This window comes from Corvus kubaryi, unplaced genomic scaffold, assembly GCF_017639235.1.
Source record: "Corvus kubaryi isolate FWS band 111438036 unplaced genomic scaffold, C.kubaryi_AGA036_p1.0 74, whole genome shotgun sequence".
NCBI classification, from domain to species: domain Eukaryota; kingdom Metazoa; phylum Chordata; class Aves; order Passeriformes; family Corvidae; genus Corvus; species Corvus kubaryi.
The window spans coordinates 15,655,610-15,683,147 of record NW_024582061.1 but is presented as its reverse complement, the minus strand read 5'-3'; the positions used below and the strand labels follow the sequence as shown (position 1 = coordinate 15,683,147).

At 50.9% G+C, this 27,538-nt stretch overlaps 1 protein-coding gene across 4 annotated transcripts; it reads left to right on the top strand.

Annotated features, from left to right (window-relative positions):
* Positions 1 to 331: 331 nt before the first annotated feature.
* SOX10 (SRY-box transcription factor 10) lies at positions 332 to 27,330 on the top strand. 4 transcript variants are annotated; one of them, XM_042051047.1, is made up of 5 exons: positions 15,751 to 16,970; positions 17,253 to 17,578; positions 18,185 to 18,641; positions 24,203 to 24,468; positions 24,866 to 27,330. In XM_042051047.1, the coding sequence occupies exons 2-5, from the start codon at positions 17,560 to 17,562 to the stop codon at positions 25,579 to 25,581; spliced, it is 1,458 nt and encodes a 485-aa protein (XP_041906981.1). In that variant the 5' UTR covers positions 15,751 to 16,970; positions 17,253 to 17,559; the 3' UTR covers positions 25,582 to 27,330. The 4 variants fall into 4 exon arrangements, with proteins under 4 accessions (XP_041906984.1, XP_041906981.1, XP_041906982.1 ...); XM_042051048.1 differs by having other exon boundaries at positions 17,248 to 17,578; XM_042051050.1 differs by lacking the exons at positions 15,751 to 16,970; positions 17,253 to 17,578 and adding an exon at positions 332 to 545.
* Positions 27,331 to 27,538: the final 208 nt, after the last annotated feature.

Genomic DNA, 27,538 nt, shown 5'->3' with positions numbered 1-27,538 from the left:
TATTCCTTTGTTGTTACATATTGGATGAGTTTGAGGCTTTCCAGTGAAAGCTGCCCTGCACACGCTGCTTTGAAACAGTATGGTTGACTAAGCAAAAATCCTCATTGTGGGCAGAGCCATACGAATATAAAGAGTTGGTCAATGCATCGTTTTCATGATGTTTTAACCAGCTTGGTTAAAATCCACCAGACAAGAAGTCCTTCTAATGTGGGAATATAATGGCCCTTTTATCTATAGTCCATTCCCCTTCTCTACAGGAGTAAAAATTCTCTGCATAACGCCTTGCATCCACAGCTTTGTATGTGTGTGTGCGGGATGTGGCTAAGGCTGAAATTTAATTATTGTTTCAAGGACCTTCCAAAATAGTTAAGGCACTGAATGGGAGAAGAGTGAAGAAAACTTGGCAGATAGACACAGGCAGCATATGCCCTGTTCATCTAAAGCATGACATGGACTGAGATGGACTCAGGACAAAGGGTGATCAGAGGAGTGAAGAGGGTCAGTAGAGAAGAAGGTGAGCAGAAAGGCAGAAGGATTTGCATCAGGTGAGACTGAAGAATTTTATTTTGTTGCAGAATGCAGTATCAGTGAAGTATATACCCAAATGCTGTGAAAGGAAGGGAGGTGGGAATTTGGCTAAGGAATTGTTTGTGTTACATAAAGGCCATTGTAGAAGTTGCAGTGACTTTGGCATCATGTGATCTTTTACATATCCGTGTACGTGTAAGTTGACTCAGTGAAGCAGTATGTGCAAGGAGACTAGCTGGAAGGATGGCTGTTGGAATGTCTGAGGTATAATTTCAATGGGGTGTGGGAAAACGTGATGTTCATGGGGATTTGCCACAACTTTTCTGTGGTAGGAGATCATGCACAAGAAGATTTATAGCAACAGTGCAGAGAAACTGTGCGACGCTCCAACCCATCCAATAGAGAGTGTCAGCTCCAGCTTACAACCAACTGAATCAGTAAATGTGGAGGCAAGAAAGAGACTTTTTTTGTGCGTCCCATGTGTTTTTTAATAAATGCCGAGTTCCCATAAAAATCTAGACCCCTTGTAGCTGCCACTCGATTCCTGCCAGTTCCGGGTCCCTATCAGTTGATTTTCCTGAAACAGGCACCATGACTCAATTCACAAGCTATTTCCAATAGCAAGTTGGGCTGATTCAACTTATATCCTGCCCTGCTGTGTCTGACTCATTCTTTCCCATCTCCATCTCTAAGAGAAGTCCAGCGGAAGGCAGAGGGCCCTTCACATAGATGCTCAAGGTCTCTATCAGATAATAGGTGAAGAAATATTTGCCATGACCAAGCTATGGTCATTTTTTGCCATTCCTTAGTCACTTGGCAGCCAATGGAGGGACGAATCGAGAGCAGGGTGGGGGAGAGTAAATGAGACAGAGAGATGAGAACAAAAGATTCTTTTGTGGTACAGAGAGAGAGAAAAGGGAAAGCATCACCAAATGCCCAGAAGCCATGTTTGTAACAAGAGACCTATTCTCTCAGCTACTTGGAAAACAACTTGGAGTAAAAAGGCCTGGTTGAATTAACCCTTCATGGAGGTAATTCACTGAGCATGAAGGAAAGAGGCATGGCCACGGCGGACGCAATCTGCGTGGCGAGGTAGCAGTCTTGGCTCTTGGGCAATTTAAAACAACGATTTGTTGTCTGGGAAGAGGAGCTCGGGATGATGTTGGGTGGTTTGGCCATACCGAAGTTTTAAAATGTCAGATATCCTTTCTTCATAGGAGCTTTGGTTTTGGAAAAGATCACCAGAGGGGTTTTTGCAGCATATGAGGTGATGACTTTCCTGTTGATGTTTTTCCTAGGGATGCTATGGAGTGAGGAAAACAACACCCCTAAAACTTATGGCTTACTGCAGCATAATCTTGTCCCATCACAGCCTCTGTGAATTCAGTTTTTATTGCTGGCCTTCAAAAACTCTCTCCTTGCACATTGCATCTCTCTTGTTCGTGTCTTAGTCCTCTCTTTGACTGAGAAGACCAATTTTACTGGTGTTAGGGGTTCTTTGTACAAACGAATTGAAAGTATGCCAAATCTTACATTTCCGAAGAAACAACCATCTTTAATTCATTGTGAACTCTCTCCCTTAGCCTCCTTGATGTTATTTATAAGGAATTTTCCTCTTTAATTGAGTGGATCTTTGGGTGAAAGGAGACTTCTGGGATGATGGTACCAGAAAAAGCTCTACTCAAGGAAAGAGAATCTGCACCTATTTGAAGATAAATGTAGCATATTGGCATATGCTGTGTCAGTTTGACTGCGAGTTTGCTTCCGGGCGTTCTAAAGGAGCGAGACAGACAGATCTCAAAGAAAGCTTCTTCTCCTCATAAAAGTGCAGAAGGGACAGCACCCTCTGGAGCCTCCTAACAGGGCCAGGCAAAGGGCTGCAAAGAGCAGTCTGGAAATGGAAAGATGTTTCTCCTCTCTGCTTCACCATCTCACCAGGTCAAGAGCAATGTCCATCCATCATGGGTCACCCATCCCCCTGGCCTGATGGCGCAGATGGGGAAGATGCAGTGGGTGCCCCTGGAGCCCATGGTCAGGTGGGCTGCCAGGCTGATGTGGGATGCAAACAGCCTTAAAATCGTGCTTTTGTAAATAAGTCATCACATGGCACTTGTGCATGTCTCTTAGAGCAGCAGTTTGAAAACAACCAGGAAAATCATGTGGCAACAGAAGTCTGCAGGCTCCCAGCCCTCCCCCACTCCCTAACCTTCTCTCTCCCTTTCCTTTCTATCTCTCTCTCTCTCTCTCTTACTGAGATGGAGTTGTCAACAAAAGCTGGAGTTGGATTTTGCTCCCACTAACCTCATCCAGGGCTTTGGGGTATTTGTGTTGGCACTTGGTGTTGGCATTCAACCTACCTGTGCTACTCAGACCACCTGTGCTGTGTGATGCCCCCTGCAATCCTGCCAGGCGAATTTGCAAATTCAGTCTCCTAAAGGGATTGAAGGACATTTACCCAGAGGGGATTTTAAATATGATTAAACCCATTGCTCAATGGGATTTTCTCTATTGCAGGTGAGTCTGGCAGAAATTGTCTTTTTCTTGGCAGTACAGTTTTAATACCTGATGGGCACTTACTGGAGTTACTTGTAAGGTCAGAAAAGAGAGTTCTGGAGTCTGAAAATTAAAAAAACTTGGAAGTTCTCCACTGCTGCTTCATACAACTCATTCACAGTAGCACAGCAAAGCAGGAGTCTTGGAACATTGAGACCTCAGCTGAGCTAAGAGCAGGTAGTGTTCTGTGAAGAAAAAGTGCTACTACACTGTCAATTAATGCATATCTTTGAGCCTTGGCTCCACTCATGGTCTCCTATTTTAACTGGCATATGCCGACCAACCTTGCTGAGTGCAAAGAGCTCAGAGCCAGGAGGGGAGTGAGGGATTTATTGGGCTGTTCCAGGTGAGGCTCAACCTGTCCCACTGTCCTAGCACTTGGGTGGTGTTGTTGATTACACCTTCTTCTACCATACATTCCTCTAGCTATCATTTCCTCTAAGCTGGCTTTTCCTAGCTTAGAAGCTCAGGATCTGAGTCTGCAGTTAGTAAGATCTCTACCTTTTCTTGCATTATGCGTTCCTCCCAATGCTCCTCTCCTCTCTTCTCCTCTCCTCTCCTCTCCTCTCCTCTCCTCTCCTCTCCTCTCCTCTCCTCTCCTCTCCTCTCCTCTCCTCATCTGAAAATGGGACTGGTTTGGCCTGAGTTAATATTTACAGCAGATGGGAGTGGGCTTGATGGAAAGAGTTTGCCTCAATACAGTGCTGCTGAACCGGTGTGAGTAACTTCACTATGGCTGGTTTAAAAGCCCTGTTTCTCTTGTACCAGAACCTGTCACCCCACTTGGCAAGCTGTTTGCTGGACCAGCTTTCCATGGATAGGAAGAAGATTATTCAGCAAGTGCTGAAATGGGATTCCCAAAAAGCTAACAAAAATCTTTAGTTCCTCAGTGTCCAGTTGCTCCAGGCTATCTCCTTCTCCACAACCTGTGACTGATTCATAGCAGAACATCTGCATCTTCTTTCCAATTTGATCCACCAGGCCAAATCTGTTCATCACTCAGCATTCTAGCCCTAAAAAGTAAAATCATCCTGTCTGAGAAATTCCCCAGCCAGGAATCATAGAATCATGGAATCATAGAACGGTGTGGTCTGGAAGAGACCTTAAAGATCATCTAGTTCCAACCCCACTGCCATGGGCAGGGATGCCACCCACTAGACCACATTGCTCAAAGTCCACTTAGCCTGACCATAAACAGTACCAGGGTGGGCAGGGATGGCAACCAGTGTTTGAAGTGAGAAAACAAGACCTGAAAACCTCTCACAGGACTTATATTTTGACTAGGTTTCCTTGATAGAACAAAATTTCATCCAGTCTAATATGGTGTGTGTAACACATTGCCACTGTTACTTATCAAGGCAATAAAATACTTAGACACAGGATTAAGCCCTAAATAAAGGAAAATTAAGACTGTTTCCAAATAAATGATGTCGCAACATAAAAGATTCTATCTGGAGGATCCGGCAAGTCAGTCTAGGTCACAGTGCTGCCAAATCCTTTCCCTCTGCACTTGTTCTCTCCTTTAAAAAAAAAAAAAAAAACAAAACCAAAGCAGAAAGAAATGTATGGTGACAGGTAGGAGATGTTGTGGTCCTGGAGAAGCAGAGCCCCATCTCCTTACACAGCTAGCAGGGAGTGGAGCAGGAGAGCGGAGGGTAGCACAGTGCTGTACAGCTGCAGGGCTGCTCACAACAGGGCAGAGCTCCCAGAGAATGTGCTCTTTGTTCACTGCCTTTAAAGGGTAAGAGAAACACTTATGCATGGCAAATTAGCCCAAAAATGTATTTCTCTAAAACACCCGATTGTCTGGCCAGCTCTGCAGCTGCAGGGAAGTTCCAGGGAGAGAAGGGGGAGGCGGCGGGGAAGGAGGAGGGAGGCAGGGAAGGAGGATATTGATGGCGGGGAGGGGGAAGGCAAGATGATTGTGGGAGTGAGGGAGAAATTCTCATGCCTCCATTCAAACAGAGCTGACCAGTGAGCCAGGGGACCCCTGACAGAGGGGCCACGTTGGTGGTCAGGGAACCACGCTGTCTCCTGGTCTCCTGGGGGGCAGGGAGAAGAGGGGACACAGACAGCTGTGCTGTGGGCAGCGTGGGAGCAGGCACCGGTGCAGCCGGCAGTGCCGGGGAGTCCTGCCACCCGGCAGGTTCAGCTGTGCCATCTGGGCCGGGATGCTCCGCGAGCAGTGCCATGCTCCTCTAGTCACCGTGTCGCGCGTGCCAGGGGGCTGTGACTCCTCTCCTGCTCCTGAGAAAAGTGCACAGGGTTTGACTGTCTTCGAGGAGCAGGACCTGTGCTCTTCCCAAGAGGTGGCACTTAGGTTTAAGACATCCCAAATGTACCTCTTGGTTAGGAAATTGATCTGAGCTTGTTAAGAATTTCCAGCTTAATGCTGATACCCATTTAAAAACTCCCAGACCATTGCTGGCAGAAAAGTGATTCCTTGAACTTCCCTGGAGTTTGGGAAGCAAAACCTAGTGATAAGATTCTTGACAACGGCTTGGACTGTGAAGTTCATGGTGAGTGCCACGGTCTTGTCCCTGCCCCAAGGGATGCCACTGAAAGTAGTTAGGCCCACCCCGAGCACAGCTGAGACCTCGGAGTCCAGGGAGTGTTTCCCACACGGTCTGGGATGAGACATCCTATTCATGTGCATGTACTTATTTTATTTTCTGTTACCTGCTGCTGTGGAAAGAGAGGTGGCCCCTGCTGCAAACTACAGCACTTTGCAGGCACAGCCTTGGGGTAACCAGATTGGTCCTTGCTGCTGCTGACTGAATGCTCCTGGGGACATCTGCAGCGTGATCAAGATGCCACCTGAAGGGAAGCAGCTCAGGCTAGGCTTTGCCTTTGAGGACACTCAGGGGTGCACTTGCCCGCAATAAATCCAGGTCCCAGTACTCTGTCCTTTCTGCCATATGTCATGGCCTATTTTGGGCAGACACTAACTTCTCCTTCAAAGTCACCGGTGCCACCTGCTGCGAGGACTGGTGAGACTGGGAGGTAGCCTTAGGTTAAGCCAAGCTTAGATTGCCCACGAGAAAAAAGAGAGACGTGAGAATCTCAGATGGGATTTGGTTTCAATACATTCCCACAACTGTCCAGCTCAGGTGTAGGATTGACATTGCCACCAGTTCAAGTTGGCACAGGCAAAACATACTCTGTTTCCAGGTTGCTGTTATACTCATCATGTGACCAAAAGTTTTTGAGGAAAACCCTGTCACTCTTTGGGTTTGTAATCCAGAAGTTCTATAAAGTCCCCTTTCACTGGACCGGAGAAAGGGAAGGACAAGTGGACCTGGATGATTTATCTGCACAAGTAGCGATACCAATGGTTGCTGAGAATTATTCACAGAATCATAGAATGGGTCAGGTTGGAAGGGAACACAGTGGGTCATCTGGACCAACCTCCCTGCTCAAGCAGGGTCATCCCAGAGCACATGGCACAGGATTGTGTCCAGACAGTTCTGGAATGTGAGGGAAACTCCACAACCTCCCTTGGCAGTCAGTTCCAGTGCACAGTCACCTGCACAGTAAAGAAATCCTTCCTCATATTCAGGTGGAACTTCCTGTGCATCAGTTTCTGCCCATTGCCTCTGGTCCAATTGCTTGGACAATTGCCTATTCATGCTTTGAATCTTGCCCATACATTCTTTCTTTTCAGAGGTTTCATGAAGATGCTTTAGTTAGCATTGGGTATGGAAGTAACTGCTGGATACAGAGCAGGATCTGACGGAGGGAAGCCAGAATCCAGTTTGAAAATTTCCTATAGTGGAGAAGCTCATCAGACTTTTCTTGAACAGGTGTGATGAGCAAAGAAGGAGGTGGGGAGCTGAACCCCTCTTTAAATGAGGGATTGGGAAACTGCTGGCAGCTGTATAATCCTGTCATCACTACATTACACATTTCTTTATGGCCAATTCACTCTCTTATTTTATGTCTACATGGGAGAAGAGAGGATGAAAAATGTTAACTTTAATCAAGTCAACAATCCTTCTTGGCTTCGACACACTTCATTTTCCACTCAGGTGAAAGAGGTTCTTCTGCGTGCACTGACATATATCTCTGTGATGAGGGGGATTCTGTCCTGGTCCCTCCTCTCAGACCTTCACATCCCTGCCACTCCTCATGTGTCCCTCTAGAAACACCCTGAGCTGCCACCACACAAACATCTGTGACCACATTCCATGATCTGAACCTTAATTGTTAAGGCCACAAAGCTACAGCGGTGCCAGCGCTGGGCTTCATGCCTGACCTTCAGGGAGTGGGTGACACAGATGGATGGCAGGCCTGCCGTGAGTTCTGAGAGCATTTGTGCCAAGGTGGGACTCAGGGAAATCAAGAATCCAAGCATGTTCCCGCACTTTGTGGAAACCCTGAGACCTCCCAACCATGGCAAGGATGTGGCATCATCAGGTGGGAATGACTGGTACCAGGCAAGAATTTATTGGCAAATAATTTGCTAAGAAATGGGACTTCAAGGGAATGAAACCAGTTGCAAATTCAGACATAATTCAACAAGCACTTTTGACTGGAAAGTGAGTGTGGGAGACGGATTTTTAAAATATCAAAACATTTCATTTCGAGGCAATCTTCCTGAATTATTCTTTTCTAAATGCCAAAATGCTGTGAATGGACATTTTCAAAGTGAATTTCTGACATTTTGTTTCAAGCCAACATTTTGCATTTAAAACTTGACCCAGGTTGAAAGATGAGAGGTCAGTCACAAGACCCTAAAACAATGAAATAAAACTTGCTATTTAAAGCTCAGAATAATGTTTCAATCTCTGAGTTATGCCACTTGAAATAAAAGTTTTAAATCGCCATGGAGCTCCTATGCATGTTCAGATCAACATGCCCCTACCTGACACCTCTGAAGTGGTGGAGTCATTGGAGCAGAAGCAGACAGTGTGGTTGGGATAAAACCAGCCAGTAGTGGCCTGAAATTAACTAAAAAATGCCCTTATGCATCCCAGACAGAATTTCACTCTTCTATCGATAAATTTCACTTTGATCTCAATAGGGCTTTTTATGGTGGGATGTACTCCTCTTAGGGATGTTTGCATCCCTTCACAGCAATGACGAGCCTGTGCCTACGGCAGTTTTACTCTGCTAGCAATTAGCTTTAGGCAAAGTGGCAACCAAACTGTTATCATTTTCCATCCATCCCTGGGAGCACTGTCCCACTGATCTCCATGCAAACCAGTGGAGCTCTTCATAGACATATGTCCATAGGCAGCGCCAGGGAAAAAAATGCAAGCATAAGCAAAGTCTGCGTGCAAGAAAATCTCTGCTAATTTGGGAAGTGGCCCTACTACTTCTTATAATGGGTGGGTACGTTGGGGGACAGCAACCAAGCAGGTTGAAGGACACTGACAGCGCTTTGAGAAGATGCTGTGCCCCGCAACTGCCTCTTCTGTACAAAGGCAGGTTCCGTCTCGAGGGACGTGAGGATTAGCCTTCCTCCCCCTTCCCCGCCAGCCCCAACTCCTCATTCCCGCTGCCCCGTCCTCCCTGCCGTGCGCACGTGGTCCCGGCTGGCCATGAATAGAGTTGGCACGGGTGGGTCCAGCCTGAGCCGCTGGGCCTCACGGCTCCCGACCTGAATAAGCAGCATAAAGGCACAGAGCAGCCCCGTCGCGGCTCTGTCCCGACCCATCCTCCCCAGCTGCAACAGCATCCGCTGTGGGCCCAGACCTGCCATTCTTATGGAGTCCTTCTGTGCAGTTTGTCTTTCTCTGCCTCTCTCCTCTCCTCTCCCCCCCCCCCCCCGCCTTTTTTTTTTTTTTTTTTAATCCCCTTTTTTCGAACATATCATTACAGGAGCAACAAAAAAGATGGGACAATACAGCCATTGATGAACTGCTCTCGTCCTCCAGTCCCGATCCCCCCCACTCCCTCCCTCCCCTTCTCTGGTGCGTGCCAACACTCTTTCCACCCGCCCAGGGCTGGAGCCAGCGCCAAACAACCTCTGCTAATAAACAAGAGGAACCAGATAAACCAGGAACACAATAGAGGGATTTGTTGCACTTTAGTGATGGTGGGAACAATGTCAACTCCGTGGCGCAGCTGCATGGACCCCCTCCCATCCTCTCCCCCCAACGCCTCGTGCCCCCCGCGTACTTGCAGCCCAACACTGTGATTTATGAAAGGCCAAAGGTCACCATGCATTAAAGGGCTTCTTTCTTGCATCATTTATTAACCCCTCTGTGACAAGGCGCACTCATTGTGGCAGTGGTGGTGGCACAGGGAGTGGGGCACGGGCAGAGGAGTCCATCCCAGTGCCACCATGCATCTTGCAGAGGATGCTGAGATGCAGGCTAGTGCTTAAGCCTGGTTTTACACTGACCTGGTGGGGGGGGGAGGAGGGGAGGCTTTGGTGAGATATGTTTTGGCCAGCAAAAGCAACTCATGCACTCCAGCAGAGCTCTGTTTGCATTTCACGCAGGTCACCATCTGCCCGACCTACACTTGCTGCCAGGCGGTGAGCGCAGATCGCTGTGTATGCTGTGGCCATGCACACACCGAGAGCTGGCCTGAAGGGCTGCCCTGAAGGTTCTGTAGTTCACACGGTAGAGTTGACCACGTTGCATCACCAGAGCCTTAAGTCATCCCGTGCTACCAGGTGTTGTCACAGGGGCTGCCCAAGATGCAGCTGGGCAGAGAGGAGGCAGTGGAAGAGGATGGATCACTCCAAGGTCTCCTTCTTGGGAAAGTAGAGGTGTGCCCAAAATCTCTCCTTGGCTCACCAGAGCTGGTTTCCATTATAGGCAAAGCTGCAGTGTCACTGTAAAACATTTTCAAGCCTTCCTGTGTAGCCATAAAACAACACCGTGAAACAGCAGCGTAACAAATCCTTGGACTGTTCTCTTTCTCCTGAAATTGCAGTGACCAAGTCAGTTTGGGTGAGCAACTGCAGCAGCAAAGGCTTCAGCACTGAACTTTGAACTCTGAAGTACAGCCCCATATCCCTGGCTGTGCTTGAGGGTTCCCTGGAGACCCTGTCCATGGGCAAACTTGCTTGGGAGGACAACAACATGGCCATCACAGGCTAGGGGTAGTGAGAGAGCCCTGGAAAGGAGATGCCTGCTAGAGTTCATGTCCACTGTGAGAGCAGTGGGGCTGTGCTGGCACCTGGTTGCCTGGCCCATCCCTCCAGGCTCAGCAGAGGGGAGGCTGTGTTGGCAGGCTGGGATATCTCACCCCTCCCCGGGATGAAGGGATGGGTAACAAGGGACAAGCTTGGGAGCCCTTGGGGGTGTCAGGGTGAGCCCCTGCACAGGACAGAGGGGCATGGAGGCTGGGGTGAAGAGGAAGACAGTCCCACTGCCCAAATGCTGGCTGGTAACTCTGGTTACCAGCCAAACTGCTCCTGCCCTAGTGCTGGTGCCTTGAGGCCGTGCTCCCTCACTCATTCTCCCTCACATTCCTCTGGGAGCTGATCAGGGCTTGAATGACACCCCAGATGACTCTTTGCTATTAATTCCTGTGAACAGAAAGGGCTCCTTGTTCTCCCAGTCCTACTCTCTGGAGGAATTACAGGGGCCAAGGCAGCAGGCTGAAGCCTTCCCGACTTAACCCTTCCCCCGGCTCCCCAGGAGCCTCCCTGCATCTAGGGGACTAGCAGAGGTGAAGATCACTCTGGAGCCACCTTGACCACCACTGAATGAGCCCACTGGGGTCACTAAACACTGCTACAGGCACGGGTCCTGTTGGGAGGATCCCCTTTTCTGGTTGTTCTGCCCAATCTTGTACAATTCCCTTCTTTTCCCCTCTAGGCATCTCTCATCTGCTGTGCAGACCAAGAGCATCCAGCTTCCTCCATTACATAACACTGGATATGCCAGACTCCATCCCAGAACAGGCAACCCGGTCTTTCTCCCCCAGCTCTACCCCTTCAGTGCATGCTTTTTGGGGTTAGCCTTTTGGAAGGACACCTGTTCTCTCCAGCAGGAGATGCAGGGGTTAACAGCCAGGCAGGCTCTGTGCCATCTATCAAAGCAGGTAGCAGACAGACGTGCTTGCCCATTCCTCTTTGATCTTCCCAGACCTGAGTAATGCAGGAAAATTGTCCATTTAGCCATCACAGGTCCTTGCCATGCCCATGAAACCTTAGACTGGCCAAGACGACAGGCCAGGAGGTGCCTGAGGTCTTTGCAATGTTCAGAGATTATTCTCCTCCCTACTTTCCACAAGGTTTTCCCTACACCTCCTCTCTGGAGCAGCTGGCACTGTAATCCACTGCTTTAGAACAAAAAATGCAGCTGAGCAAAGTCTGCTTGGCTACATCAAGGCCATACACCAGTGGCAGCAGCATTGTGGTATCCTGCATCTGTGGCAGCCCTCACCATCCCTTGGAGAGAACAGGTTTTACTCCTGCTCTGGAGCCAGGCAGGACTCTGCAACCACATCCCAGACCCAGTCCCCAGAGAACTTCCTGAGGACTCCCACCCCTCCTGAGGTAATGGGAGTGCAGGGCTATGCACCAACCAGCACCATCCAGGCTTTGTTGCCCATGGGGAATGATAATCCTGGAGGAGGGCAGTCACTGTGACATTTCTTTTGCTGCCTGCAGAGGACACTGGGTTGTTAAACAGCCCAGTCCACCAGTAAACAACTCCAGGCACTGCCTGCCTTGTGTTTCCCCTGACATCCCATGGCAAAACTCCCTGCAGCATACGGATGCCGTATGATGCTGCCAAAACCCAGGCAGGGCTGCAGGCAGCTCTTTGCATTTCCTGACTGACCCACACCCCTTCCTTTCTCCTAAGGCTGCCTCACGAACAACCAGTTCATCAATGCCCATGAGTGGAAGCTCAGAGGCACCTGGAAAGGTCTAGGACCAACAGTGGAAGCTTCAGCCAAGAAAGGCGAGGGGTGATGAAGACCAGAGCCCAGCAGTGGTTTCTGTGCCCAGCTCTCAGTTGGGAGGCTGCCTATGGCACAAGGCAAATCGAAGAGCTCTTTGGAGATTGTGGCTGACACAGAACTGAGGAGGGTGACACAAACATGGCCTTCAGGGACCCTCTGTTTGTCTTGTTCACGGACAAGCCTTGAAAATGACCTGCACTCTGGGAGCCTGGAGGGCAGTCATGACATCGTATGGGAGAGGAATTTGGAGAGAAGGGCATGAGGAAGTGGTGGAGACGGGGCCAGGCTTAGTCCTGATCTTTCTCAGGCTGACGTCAGTCATGTCCCGTGATGTTTCACGAGTCAGACCATCTGCAGATTCATAGGTTTGCTAGACATTATAGTGGTCTTTCCCTTTGCTCCTCCCTGCTTTTTCTCAGAGCATCACACTTACACAATCATCAAATAAAAAGGGTAAAAACTTTTTTTTCTAGTTTTTACAATTTTCTCATGACTTCCTCTGTGGAGGTTCAAATGGTCACCTGGCCACTAGCTTCCACTTGCCCCCGGGACTGAGTAACCATCTTCCCAGCTACCCTATGGCCATGATGATGAGGTGTGATAAGGCCCAGTGGCATCAGCACACCAAAGGCAACATGCAGTCCTCACTGAAGGTGTTGGGTATACTATTTCTGACTGGGACAGCAGGACTTCCAATGTGGGTCAGCTGTCCCTGACATCTGCAACCCTCCCATGACCATCTGGGTTGCCTGCTCCTCTGCCTCCCTCTTTCTCCCTCATGGGCAGGGAGACAGCCCCCCTTTTCAGCTGTCCCCCTCCTCTTCCTCACCAAGCCATGCCTGCCAGCCATGTCAGGAAGCAGCAGCAAGCTTCATACCGGCAAAGATGCAAACCCCACTTTGGAGATAGGGCAGATCAAGGGTTTGGCTTTGGTGTGAGAAACCTAGTTTCCCTCCCTAACGTGATGTTGGTATGGCCATTCCCTGTCCTTCCCACAGCATCACAGGGGGGTACAGCCAGTGCAAATCCACACCAACCTGCCTGGCACGGACAAGAAGGCAGCAGGGGCAAGACCCCCTCCCACCCCCAAATCCCAAACCTTGCCCCCCACCACCACCTGCCCCTCATTGTCTCACGTGCCCACCTCCACATGAAGGGGATTTTGCAAAGAGGAGGTGGTGCCTGCTCATCCATTCCAGTGGCTGTCCCCATCCTGGCCACTGCCGCTGCCTCAGCTCCTCCTAGCCCGGGCTTCCTCTCCGGTCTTTGGGTCTGGAGCAAGCTGGACGCTCTTAAAAAGCTTTTTATGTGCGAGCGTGTGTGTGTGCGAGTGTGTGTTAATCACATGATTGTCATTCACCTGTATCCTGAACAAAGACCGTGCACTGTTTAAGGCCCAAACAAGAAAGCCAGAAAGGGAAGGAGGGGGGCTTGTTGTGAAAACTGAAGGGGCCGTTGAGAGAGCAGGCGCGCGCGGGAGAAAATCCTTATCAAACTCCCAATTCATGGGTCTCCCTTTCCCTCAGCACACTGTGGGTATTGTTTGGCTGGGGGTGTGTATGTGTATTTTTTCGAATGTCTGTATCATCCCCTCCTTGCTCCCCAGCTCTGACGCTGTTTTACTGTATGGAAAGATTTCACAGGGAACCCCTCCCATTTTCCCAGGCAGTCCTGGGACAATACCAATGCTGTGCCCCGGAGTTGGGCAGGGGACAAAAGCTGGCTCTCGTGCTGGGGATCCCGCTGCTCCTGTGCTGTGGACAGGCTCTCCCCTCTGACTCCTCCCTTGCCACAGGGAGAGGTGTCATCCGCAGGGGAGAGGTGTCATCTAGCAAAATCCCTCCCCCGAAACCTCTGTGGTCCCACCTTGGTGGTGGATGTGTGCCACCAATGTGGTCCCCTCGCTGAAACCCTACCAAGCAGGTGCTACTGCGATGATGCTCCTTGTTCACTGAGCAGCCAGCCTGGAGTGGGGTCTCTTTCCTATCATCTTTGAGAGTGGTATGGACACAGGATAGATGGACAGAAGAGACTTGAAAAAGGATATACAAAGACTCAGTGCTCTGAGAGGGGGCTGAAAAAAGGGGGAAATGGACTGCAAAATAAAAGAGAGTTCAAAAAGTAGAGGCAGGACCAAAAGAGACAAAATACAAGAACTGGAGAAAGGCAGAATGGAGGGAAAAAGGCCCTTCCTCAACATTTAAATACGAGGAGACACTCAGATTGCAGAGATTGTATGGCTGGTACATGCTCCTTTGAGGACATCCCTCTCTGCAGCTGAGCCACCCACGGCTCTACCAACAAGGCACAAATTGGACTTGGCTCCTGGCTGGCTGGTGGTAGGAGGCTCTGACGGGGATGGTGAGCAGGGGGAAAAACACTGGTCCAGTGCCCTGGAGGTTACTGAAATCCCTTCTGGGTCTGATTCCTTTCTTGCCCAGTTGAGAGTGGTGGGTCAGCACCATCTTGTTCCCCCTGCAGAGTTCACCTGTTGCACTTGGGGTGTGAGCTGAGCAGGCTGTAAACTTTGCTCAGTGCCTTGTGGGGCTCTTCTGTCTCTTGACTGGGAATCTTCTCCAGCAAAGCACTAGAGGACCCCTGGCCTCTCATTCCCTATCACTTGAAGCCTTGTACCATGTATCCCCACTCCAGAGGAAAACAAGAAAGCTCTGCCATGCTCCCTCTTTCCCATGGAATCCATAGGAACTAGCCACCTGAAGGGACGGCAAATAAACACCATTTTCTGGCCATTTTCTGTGTCACTCTCCTTGCCCCAGGTTGGAGGTTGACTGCAGCCAGGGGAACAAGCAGGGTGGTATTTCTCAGCAGTAGCTGCCTTCTTGAGGGGCAGGGGACCAATCTTCCAGTTCCACCTCCTGTGCAGGGCCCCTGGAGGTTGAGGATGACCCTTACTGGCTGGGGAAGGTGCCATGAGCTCTGCAGTATCACTGACTCTGCATCCAGTGGGCCACAGACAACTCTGTGTGAACTGACCTTGCTTCACTTGTTTTTGCTGGTCATCTGCATGCCAGACAGAGGGTGAGCTGCCAAATTGCCCCAGTCTGTGCTGTGAGTCCTCTTCTTGTGCCAACTACAACTGGGGTGTCTGTTGGTGAGAGAACTCATCCCAAATGGCAAGACTTGAGGTTGATCAGCTGCTGCTTTGGCCACGGAAGCAGGGCCTCGATGCTCTTTGTGAGGCCCTCCACTGGGTCTTCTTGTCATCAAAAAGACACATTCCTCTCTTCCAAAGGAAAAAAGGCATCATGTGAAGAAAAGTATTGGAACCCATCTTTTTTTCTGGAGTAGGTAATGCTGAAGAGAAGAAAGGTAGGGGATGATCCCATGACAGTTATTTTTTTCTGTGGCATGCAAGAAGCTTGTTTAAGCTGCCTGCTTGATCCCAATGGCATGTAGCCATTCCCCCTCCCAGCTCTGTTCAGTAAAGGCTTCTCACTGGGCTTTAGTGAGGCTTTCCCTGCAGCCATCCTATGGTTTCAGAGCTTTATTTACTCCAGACAACACCAGGAGTGCAGGGAAATGGCCCTAAGCTGTCAGCCAGGTTTGCAGGGGCAGCAACCAGCACCACAGGTTTGCTCTAAGGGTTTAGCTAGGGTGCTCAGCACCATCCTTGGGACTGGTTCCCTCATGGTCCATGTGGTGCCAGCCAGTGATTTTACTGGACTTTCTGACACAAAGTCTCTGAAGAGTCAATATCTGCTATAGGAGTTGAAAGTGTTCTTGAAATCCCTCCAAGCTGTTTGCCAGGGTCATATGCATTAATCTCTTTGTATTTTCTGGCTTAGCACTGAAGTGCCTTCAGGTTGGGTCTCCAGCAAGGAGCTGGGGCAGGAGCTCGGTTTATCTCATTGCTACCTTAGGAGATCATCAAAATTTTTGTGGGTGACTTCTCATGGTTACAGAGTTGGTGTTGGTCTATACTGGCCCTGGTAGCAAAGGAAATTGAAGAAACCAACTACCAGAGGGACGTGGGAAGGAAAGTGAGCTGGAAAACAGAAATGTGAGGGAAAATGTTCTAAACCATTGAGAACTGAGATCCAGTGCACGAGCAGCAAGAATGTGGGTGAGAGTCCTTTTCATCAGGAAACCCCCCTTTCCTTGTGAAAGACCACACATTTGCCTTCAGGAGCAGCTCAGCATGCTGGAGGAAGCAGAGCCTGCTTGTCTTGGCAAGACCCCACAGAGCCCATCCCTAGAGTGCAAAAATCTTAAGAAGGTTCAAACTGGTATCCACTGTCTAGCAGCATGGCATTTTCCTTGGACCTGATGTCCTCCACCCTCAGAACACCTTGGATCCCCTGCATCCCCTTCCCCACCCTGCAGATGCAGGTCTGAATGATGTCCTTTCCACAGTGCTTTGATCCCAGGGTCCCGGATCAACTTGTTTCAGCACAGAGGAATCCTCGTGCAACTCTGTGACAAGGACCGAGGACTCATTTAGCACACGAGGAGCACTAGACCCTTCAGGAGTAACCGTGCCATCAGGGGGAAGGAGGGGGACCCCCATCCTGGGGATGCACACCCTTCTCCCCAAACCACCCAGACCCCTTCCAGCATCCCACCACCCCAACCTGGCAGGGCTGAATCCTCCAGCACCACCTCTGGGGTGGCCATGGCACAGAGAGCAGCCCAATGCCAGCAGTTCTCATGAAGAAGCTGGCACCATGGAAAACAAGGAACGTGCTGGTGGCTGAGGTGGGGTGGGGGGCTGCCTGTGTCCCCTCCCCGCCGTCCCTGGCCGACCGTATTCTGGCTCTGAGGAGTGCTTGGCTCCACCTTCCGCCCTTCCCTCCCCCGGTGCTAAGCAGCAAAGCCAGCTAGAGACATCCAGCCGGGGTATTAGTAAAAACCAAGCCTCCCTCCAGGAATGGCACTCGCTTGAGAGCCTCCCTGTGCTGCGTGCCCCGACGCCGCTGGGGCTGGGAGACAGAACAGGGGGGCTATTGGGATACAAATCACAGCCCTCGCAGGATTTGCCCGGCACACCGGCCAGCAATGTAAGTTTTCCTACCTGAGCTCACTCACACACACGCACACTTTCGTTCGCGCTTTTTCCCTCTACTTTCTCTTACTTTTTTCATTTTCCCCAACAAGAGCCTGTGTTGCCTTCTAAAACTAGAGGGATAGCAGCTCTTGCTATGCACTGGCTTTTTTTTCCAGTTAAGCCAGAAGCATGCTTTTCCATCACTTCTCTTTTTTTCTTTTTTTTTTTTTACTTCTTTCTTCTTCTACTTTTTTTCTTTTTTTTTTTTTTTTTAATTTCTGGATGGAGAGGATAGAGAGGCCTTTATTTTTAGAGTGTTTCTTTCTCTGAGGGGGGAACTGCTGCAAAGCAGCAGGGACTTTTAGAGGTGACTGCAGACAGAAGGAGAAAGGCGGAGTGTGTGGGACAGGCAACCCAAAGCTATGGCTTGTCTCAAAGTTAAACTTGGTTGTGTTTTTGTCTGCATAAATATATAGATATAGATATGGATATATGAATGTCAGTATTCATATGCATACACACACAGACTGGAGTGTGTGTGTGGATGAAGTGTAGATGTATTTTAAGCTTTCGGTTTATCAGCTGTGAGAGGAGAGTGAGGGATGAGATGTTCCCGCAGAGGTACTTTCTCACAGTTGGGATCAGGGTTTCTGGGTGTGGATCCTGGGCCTGGGCTGGTTCCCTGCATGGTGGTGCCACCCTCTCAGATTCCCTGGCACCTGGTATATCAGTCTGTTCTGGCTTATAGATACAGTGCTGGTGCTTCCCCTCCCATGCCTCCCTCCAGACATTTCACTGCATGTCTTTGAAATAAAGGGGCACTTCCCCACACAAGTTTGGTGGCTCTCCTCCACATTCCACTCCTCTGTGGGGTGCTGTGCCCAGGCAGACTGATCCACATCTCTCTCCTTTCAGGTCCCCAACCCTCCTTATCCCTCTTGCTGTAGGCCCTTCAGCACATGTCAGCTCCACACAATTGCAGAGATAGGGAGCAATATCCCAATTAATCAGGGGCCCCAACCCATCCCCACCCCCATCGATCACGGGTTCTGTGGTGTGTATGGCAGTTGCTTTGCTTGTGCTTTAATTGAGCAGCCCCTGTCTCGTGGTCGGCTCTTCAGAGACCTTGGAGTCCCTTTCAGATTTGGTGGTTCCTTCTCCTTTTCTCTCTTTCCCCCCTTTTTCTTTTCTTTCCTTTGTTTTTGTCTTCCTCCCTTCCCTCCCCAGTGAGAAGAAGGACAGTGAGAAGGAAAAGGGAAGGCTCGAGAGCAACGATGGCTGACGACCAAGACCTTTCGGAGGTGGAGATGAGCCCAGTGGGCTCTGAAGACCACCATTGCCTCTCCCCAGGACCCTCCATGGCGTCAGACAACTCCCCGCACCTCACTGGCTCTGGGAATGGGGAGATGGGGAAGGTGAAGAAGGAACAGCAAGACTCAGAGGCGGATGATGACAAGTTCCCGGTGTGCATCCGTGAGGCAGTCAGCCAGGTGCTGAGCGGCTATGACTGGACCCTGGTTCCCATGCCCATGCGGGTCAATGGAAGTAACAAGAGCAAACCCCACGTCAAGCGGCCCATGAATGCCTTCATGGTCTGGGCACAGGCTGCCCGGAGGAAATTGGCTGACCAGTACCCACACCTGCACAACGCCGAGCTCAGTAAGACCTTGGGGAAGCTCTGGAGGTAAGAGCGAGTAGTGGAGCGTGGGGTGTGAGGGCTGAGGTCTGGAGGACCTGAGGTCTAGAGGACCATGTGGTCATGTGGAAGGATGGAGACTTAGCGGGATGGAAGGGGTGTCTCTCGAGGGGACTTCTGTACAGTGAGCCCCTTCCTAGGAGGTGCGGTTGTTGACTGGAGCAAGAGTGGTGGTTGGATGTAGTGAAGGCTTCCTCAACAGAGCTCACCTCCGTCCTGGGCAGCATGGACCATGTTTCCCACTAAGTTTCCCTGTTGTTCCTGGTGAGGACACTCTCATTCTGGTCCTCCCTGCCTGACTGCCTGGGGAGATCTTGTTTTCTTGGCTCACCCTCCCTGCTGGGCTACGTTGTGCACTACCAGTAAACTGGCTGAGCTCAAGACTTAAGAGCTAAGTTACAGGTGGCTGCCTCAAGCCTGTCTGAACTCAGATCCCAGCACTAACAGGGTTTTTTTTCTGGGCAGTGCCACAAAGCAAGAGAGAAACCAAGTTACAGCTGAGGAGGAAGGTCAGGGGAAAGGAGACAGGCAGTCAGAGCCCCACACCCGTTCTTCCCAGGATGGTCCCAGTTTTGGCAGGCCACGCAGGTGCAGTGAGACAGATGAGGAGAGACACAGGTAGAAATGGGGGCTGAGGCTTAGCAGAAAGGAAGAGACCTGCAACAGTCCCAGCCTTAGCAGGCTCTCTTGGAATATGCTGGCTCAAATGAGCCCCATCTTCCTTTGCACCCTGAGAGATGCCCTCCCTTCTCACGTACACTTGTCCTTTGGCACCACCAGTTTGCGCACCTATTTTCACTTTGTGCAGATCCCAGGTCCTTTGCACACCCTCCCCTCCTTCCTCCAGCAGATCCATAGGCTGCCCTCATCGAGTGCAGCCAGCCCATGAGCGTGCAGAGAGCCGTCGTGCCCAAGCCAAACGTGTCGGGCTGGCTGTGCCGCTTCTATCCCATCGGATGCTCTCTGCCAATAACCCCATCGACCTGTTACTTTCTGCCACAAGTCCCCAGCACAGTGCCCTGCCTCACGCCAACCAACGCAAACCAAGGCTCATGCAAATAGCCCTCTCATTCTCTCACACCCTAACAGCATTTCATAGAGGATGGCCTCAGTTTTGGGTGAGCCGAGACATTTTTTGAAGCAGACGCTTCACTTCTAAAACACACTATAGCAGCTGATGGCAAGGTCTATTCATTCCTGCCTTCAAACCTACTAGCTTGCAAGGAACCAACCCTTTGGGCGTTAGATTCTCCCTCTGCTATGTCAGCCTGTTTACCATGACTCATGAGTGTCTAGTGTAACCCCAGCAAAGGGATCTCTTTGGGAAGTCAAAGGCAGGGTGTTGATTGTGAACGTCTCATCTGATGCCTCTTTCCTGCTTGGATCCCCTTTGCCTTTCCTTTACCACAGCACTTGCTTTCACCTGGGACTCTGCTGCCAGCCTCTGGACTGTGAAGCTGTGCTGGAAAGAAGGGATGTGTTCCTCACAGCTGTGAAGCTGTGCTGGAAAGGGGGGACCCACCCTTTTTGTTCCCAAAATGTTGATTTCAAGATATCACTCCTTTACTGCAAAATATTGCTAGATTTTAGAGCAATGGTCTCTCCCTCCAGGCACCGCATTTTCTTTGAAAATATAGCAGAGCAGTGAAACCTCCATAGGTATTGCACTCGGAGTACAGGGAGACATAGCCCCCAGCCTGTGGCCACAGTCATGCACCCAGCTGCCTCCCCGCTCCCAGGACATGGCTCCCGCTGCTGGCCGCACGGGACTCGGAGCAGCGGGACACTGCCACCAGACAATGGTCAAGGTGCCCGTGTGTTTCTTAGGGCACAATGTAGCCAGGAAGCCTGGCTCAGATGAGAAGCTTGTGCGGTCAGGCCTGGGGTTGTTGAAGCTGCTGAGTTTGCCACCTGGGTGCTTCTCTTGAATGTCTCCTCTCCTAGTGCAGGCTGAGGCTCTCCGAGCCGTGCCAACCCCTATGGAGACCATACAACACAACAAGCTGGGTTGTGGGTACAGGCAGTGTCTGGCCACATGCATGTGTCTTTCTGTGAGGCTGGGGGGAAATACCAGCTACAAAACTCCAGGGGAGGTGGCCCCAAGGTTACCAGGACAGTAGTCCAAAGCCTTGCCCCCCACCCATGGTATGGCTGGGCTTCTTCCACTGAGGTTCCCACTGCCTTATCTACACTGTCCTCCAGGTAAAGCTCCTACACATGGGAACAGCTGCAAGCAGACAGGATTTTTTCTGGATGGCTTAACCTCAAACTTTTGATGAGGGTCCCTGCAAAGGGCCCTGGCCCTACCCTCATAAGGTGGCCACCCAAACCCTACTGCCACGGTTTGTCACTTTGGAAAATGTTGGCTGTTCTGAGCTTTTACGGATAAAGGGTGTGTTAGACACAGGTAAAGGCTGGTGAGCACAGGGACTCCCTGCAGACCACTATAAAACCAAGCACGTCCCCAGCAATCGGCACTGGGTGGGGACGGCAGAAGCTGGGAAACCTTGAGAGGCATTTGCAAAATGGGATGCAGTGGCTCAGGTTTGGGGTTTTTTTAAGCCCAGAATTTGCACTGCCATGTCCTTCACAGGCACCAGCCCTCATTGGAAGGGGCTGCAGGATATGCCCTATGGCCGTGTTACGCATCTGACCCCAAACATGGTGCCAGGGGGCTTACAGCCCCATCCACCTTCCCCACCCTGTACCCACTTAGGGTGTGTGAAGGGTGCAGGCAACAAAGAAGACATACTAAAAAAGAAAGGAGAGCTTGACGGTCATGAAATCTGTCCTTGAATGCTTTCCTTCCCCAGGATGGGACAGGGAGCAGCTCCCAAATGGAGGCTGGCTGCTGAAAATGTCGGCATGACTCCCAGCCAAAATGCCAGCCAGCACCACCTCCGGGGCTGAAAACAAGGGAGGCACGGGAAGAAGGGGAAGAAGGCTTGGTAGGGAGGAGCAAGGGGCCCCGATGGAGGGATCTTCGCATGAGGGTGGCAACACCCAGGGAATTGGTTCATGCCCACAAAATCTAGGGCCATGGACGCGTAGGAGGGCTGCTTTCTGCTCCTAGCCAGCCCTTGCCTTGCATCAGCCCCAGTGCCCAAGCCCACCACCGCACTGACTCATTGGCAGCTGAGTCCCAGCCAGGGTCAGGCCTCTGGCTGCCGAGCCAGGCGCCTGGCACGCGGAGCGGTGCAATGCCAGGCGGCACAAGGGGAGGCTGTGAGAGGCGAGCAAGAAGGTTTCTTTCTCCTCCCAGAGTGTGGCGCTGGATGCTTGCCCCTCTCCCTTCGGCTCGGGGGTGAGCATTTGGTGTCGGGCTTGGATAAGCCCCATGAAGGGCTTTGCTCTGTGATCCGTAACTTCTCTGCCCGTGCGAGATTCCTTTGCATTATGGCCTGGGGAGCGTGGGGGGCAGGAGGGGGAGGGCAGGAAGCAAGTGAAATCCAAATCCCCCCAAATCTCCTGGCCTTTGCCTGCTCCCACCAGTTTCACTTTGCTAAAGCCGATTTGAATTCTGATCCCAGTGGGAGGGAGGAGGGAGCAGGCAGCCTTGGAGAGAAGGCAAAGATGTGGGGAGTGGACTTGCCTCTGTCCTGCTGGTGGCACTGCCCATGGGCTGCTGTCAAGGGGAGAGGAGGTGAGGCACTTGAGCATAGCTCAGAGGGCAGAGATCTGACACCTGTGTAGCCTCCAATGGCTCTGTTTCACACCATCCACAAGATGGATCTTGGAGGCTGAGCTTTGCAGATTTTGCCTCTATTCTCCAAATCCCACATTCTGCAAGGATGAAGGTTTTGTCAAGGCAAGGTTGCTCCCAGTCCACAAGGCCTACGAGGGTTGGCCCTTGGAGGGCCGTCTGGAGCAGCACAGGCTGAGGGATTAGAGCCCTCTGGGACGTGTGAGAGTGGTATACAGTGGTGGGGGGGAGACAGGAAAGCTGGTGTTGGATTCATGGTGGCTCAGTTGCTTTAATCTCCAGGATTAAGGCAGTGGAGGAATGTGGTGTGTGGCCACGACTTGCTCAGGCTGACTGGAGTGAACCTAGGTCAGCACCATGAAGGGCTCCAGCCCATGCCACACACCTTCTGTCTGCCAGCCGAGGGGATGCACAAGGAGTAGGGGGGAAGGGGGTGTTTAGGGACCAACCCATTACTTGCTGGTGACCCCTTTGATCACCCACCAGATTTACCTGGGTATTCCTTGAGCCATGCCTCCTCTTCATCTTCAGTTTTTCAGGTCAGTTCAGGCCTTTTGTATTTTCCCCAGAGCCTACAGCTTAACAGGATTGGTCACATTTTAGTGCTAAAGGCTTCAGGGGTGCCAAGGTGCTGAAGGTGCTGAAAAAACCCCATGTAGTTTTTTTGTTGAGGAGAAAAAGGTGTGGACATAACATAAATGGAATTGGTTTTTTTGCTGTTTGTGAGCCCTGCCATTCCTAATGGCTGTTTAGAGTTCCCAGTCACAAGAAGACTGGTCCGTTCTGAGAGCACTGGTTTTTGGTTGGAGGCAGGATGACCTTGAGTCACAAGAATATGAGGAGGAAAATCATAAAATGAAATTGAAGTGCTTCCAGCTAAAATGCTGCAAAAGGCTTGAGCAATGAGTTTGATTTTATCTTCAAGTGCTCTGAGGCATCTTGCCTGTGCATTTCACCATTTCCTCAGAGAGCCTTAACTAGAGCAGCCCATGATCTGGCAGGAATATAGAGAAGGAGCTTACATTTCTGCAGTGCCTTTCATCCAGAGACCAGGACTCATCTACTTCTACAGAACTAGCAAAGTAGCAGCTAAATTTTTTACAACTGCTTGGCCAAGTTCAAGAAAGGCTGGTCCTTTGTGCTTCAGCCTTTTCCATTATCCATGTCTGAGGTGATCAGGAGCTCCAGGAATAGTAGAATACACTGTTTCTGCCCCTTCCGAATTTTCTTTAATTCATTTTTAGGATATTGCAAGATGATTAAAGGTTCCTTTACATGGTTACTGTGGAGCCAATATCAATTGCTGCTATAGGTGCTCCATAGAGCCTCAAACTAGGAGTAGAACCTATAGAAGGAGGGAGGTTAATCTGGAACAAATACAGTCTGGGGAAGAGCAAGAGACATGGGGCAGGCAGCACTACAGGTGGTAAGGGTGTGCCACCCTACCTTTGTCCAAAGGACAATTCCAACTGGCCTTAATTTGCCCAAAGTTTTTAAAAGCAGCTCGTTCAACCTTATTGAACACAGCTACAAAAGGCTGCACTTTGCCCTTTGGCAATGGAAGAGAGGGTAAGTTGGACTTTCTGAGGTGAGAAGCATCACACAGGTGGGGAAGGGGGACCCAGCTCCGGCACCAACCAGTGTCAAGGCTTAATGACTAATGAGAAGAAGGAAAGCATTGCTGTCTCCATGGAAACACTCCAAGTTCTTCCTGTTGTTCTGGGAAGTACCCTCCATGGGGCAACACCCTGGCATTTGGATTTACGCACCGTGTCCCACAATACTGAGCAAAGGTGTTTTTTTCTGACGGACCTGCCCCACTTCTTTCCCACCTTGGTCTCTGCAGGTTATTGAACGAAAGCGACAAGCGGCCCTTTATTGAAGAGGCGGAGCGGCTGAGGATGCAGCACAAGAAGGACCATCCCGATTACAAGTACCAGCCCCGCCGCCGGAAAAATGGCAAGGCCACACAGGGCGAGGGTGAAGGCCAGGTAGAGGGGGAGGCTGGTGGGGCTGCTGCCATCCAGGCCCACTACAAGAATGCCCACCTGGATCACAGGCATCCCAGCGAAGGATCGCCCATGTCCGACGGCCATCCAGAACACTCCTCAGGTGAGTCCTGGGTCTCAGTGAATCTCTTGACAGGCTACAGCCAAGTCAGAGGCTCAAAAAAGGCAAGTCATCATGGTGAAAGCCTTAGTGGTGGGGCTCACACCTGGCTCATGACCCAGCAAACTGCTAGTGTCAGCAGTACAGGGACGTGCCTGAGTTTCAGAGGTACTTGCATTCCTCTAGTCAGGCAAGGTATCGTTGCATCCTCCCTTTTTTCCACAAGACAATTAAAAGAGATTTGGTTTTGGCTAATTCTTTCACCCTCCACTAAAGCCTCCAGCTAGACAGCTTCTGGCATACTGGGAAGAACAGAGCTGGGTTGTGTATAGAGCCAGTCATAAAGCTGGAACTCACCTCTTCTCTCTTTTTCCTCCTCAAAATATTCTTCACTTTGCAGGTCAGAGCCATGGGCCCCCCACACCTCCTACCACCCCCAAGACCGAGCTGCAGGCAGGCAAAGCAGATTCCAAACGAGAAGGGCGTTCCCTGGGGGAAGGGGGAAAGCCACACATTGACTTTGGCAATGTGGACATTGGGGAGATCAGCCATGAGGTGATGTCCAACATGGAGACCTTCGATGTCAATGAATTCGACCAGTACTTGCCGCCCAACGGACACGCCGGCCACCCAGGCCACGTTGGGGGCTATGCGGCAGCGGCCGCTGCTGGCTATGGCCTCGGGAGCGCCCTGGCTGCAGCCAGCGGACACTCTGCCTGGATCTCCAAGCAGCATGGAGTCTCCTTGTCCACTGCCACCTCATCGGTGGTGGACTCAAAGGCCCAGGTGAAAACGGAGGGGTCCGCCTCTGGAGGCCACTACACTGACCAGCCCTCCACCTCCCAGATAGCTTACACATCCCTGAGTCTGCCCCACTACGGCTCGGCCTTCCCCTCCATCTCCAGGCCACAGTTTGACTACCCAGACCACCAGCCCTCGGGACCCTACTACAGCCATTCCACCCAAGCCTCCGGCCTCTACTCTGCCTTCTCCTATATGGGACCTTCCCAACGTCCCCTTTACACTGCCATCTCTGACCCTGCACCCTCCGTGCCACAGTCCCATAGCCCCACACATTGGGAACAGCCCGTGTACACAACTCTCTCCAGACCGTAGGGAATGGGGAACAGTGACCGAAGCAGCGACGGAAAGGCTCCGAAGAATCAGCACAGGCAGAAGAGCCTCCGAACTCCAAGGTCACTCAGTGCCATCCAGCCACCAGAACCCACCAAGTATACAGAAGTGCCTTTCTTGATCCCAGCTCTTGCTGGCACACCCACCTAGAGGAAGGTTTATCATCCTTTCGCCCTTTACCAATTTCACACAGGCCACGTGACTGGCTTGCGACGCCTTATTGGCCTTCTAGATGAGGAGGATTCTAGACATGGAGTGACTGGTCTGTGGTGGGTTTCGTTGTGTGCACCCTGGACTGTACGATGAGAGAGACTGTCCTTTCCTTCCCCTCCCCACACTGCTCCAGGGAGTTTGCAAGTGTTTCCAACAGGCCACAATGGCCAACACTTTGTCACCTGCTGCAGGCGAAGGGTGGCCGCTCAGCCGCGGCAGATGTGTCATGGGAGGAGCAGTAGGGAGGATGGCATGGCCGGCTTCCTTGCAATCAGCGTCGTGCAGCAGTCCTGCCTAAGATTCACACATGCATGAATCTTGAACCCCTTGGAAGACCAACCTACGCTTGCTTCCCTGCTGATTTCCACAGCTGCACCCTAGCTTTTCTCCCCACCTCCTCCCTCCATCCTGTCTCTGTTTAATCCCACACTCTTCCCAGCATGGAGTTTTGAAGGCTTGCCTGAACAGTAACAGGGGATTTGGGAACAGCATTGTCAGTCTTAGCGTGACTCGTATCACAGCCTGTGTGCACATGCACATTCATGTATGAAGGTGGAGGAGAGGTGGGGAAGGACCAATGAATCATTACAGTGCTACAGCTGAATCCTCCTGTCTCAAAATTACTCTGTATCATTCATTTATGTTTGGCATTGCTGGCCTCTCAGTCTCTTCTAATCTCTTCAGAACCCCAACCAACCTCTGAGCAAACCTGGTCCTTGCTCTTCCACGTCTGACAGTGCCTGCATGAAATGAAGAGGCACCAAGAAAGCTACTACACACTTGCCAACACCCCAAGTTGGTTCCAGTACTCTTTGAGCTCCCACTCCAAACCCAGGCTGAACTCATTCATTCATCATGTCTCCCAGCCAGCCAACACCTCCCTCCCATCTATGCTGAAAATGGAAAGATACTCCTGTGGCTTTAAGCAAGGTAGATACAGACTTGATCTTGGATAATGAAAGAAAAGAAGCCTACTTAGGCGCAAAGCAATCTTCTTTGCCTCTGGGTTTCAAACTGGAAGCAACCAGCTCTTAAGACATCAACCTCTTTTTTCAGACCAACATCTGAGGACAGTCTGCTTGCTTCTCCTTTGTCACCTCCAGGACTGGGGTAGTTCGTCATGCCAGAGAGTGAACTGGCACAAAAATTGCCACAGGAAAAGGTGATTCCTGGCAACTGATTGCAGAGACATGCTGTGGGACTTTCCAATGCATATTCCAGTCTAGAAAGAGACTTTAACCAAATGTGGACTGTGATGGGTGCTGCTGTATCCCTCTGCTGATATGACTGTCAGATGCCCTTCCTGCCTCCCTTAGCTACAGATGACTTATTCTTGTGGTGTCTGAAAAGATCATGTAGAATGTTTGCTCCCTGTACGCATGTAACCTCTTCCAGCCACGTCCCCTTATTTATGCAAGTAGCACCTTCCTCCCCCACCTCCCTTTCCTCAGTCTCTGTGCCATCCTAGCACCATTAACTCTGCATTAAACATATGGAATAATAAACTTAAAAGTTTCATTTTCGCATGTCCGGGTTTTTTCAACCTCTTCCCTGCAAGCCTCTGTTTTTTCCCCCAGTATGTGTAAGATGGGTCACACACCACCACACAGATGCTGTGCACAGCCTCTCTGCCTCAGGAAGAGGACACAGGCAGAATTCTGACCAGCTGTCCAGACTCTTCTTTGTTTACACCCCACCTCCAGTCATTTCTTCCATGAGGAAAGCA

Coding starts and splice junctions, on each gene's coding strand:
- SOX10 (XM_042051047.1), top strand. Junction 18,642..24,202: donor ACCTTGGGGAAGCTCTGGAG/GTAAGAGCGAGT, acceptor TGGTCTCTGCAG/GTTATTGAACGAAAGCGACA. Junction 24,469..24,865: donor CCATCCAGAACACTCCTCAG/GTGAGTCCTGGG, acceptor TTCACTTTGCAG/GTCAGAGCCATGGGCCCCCC.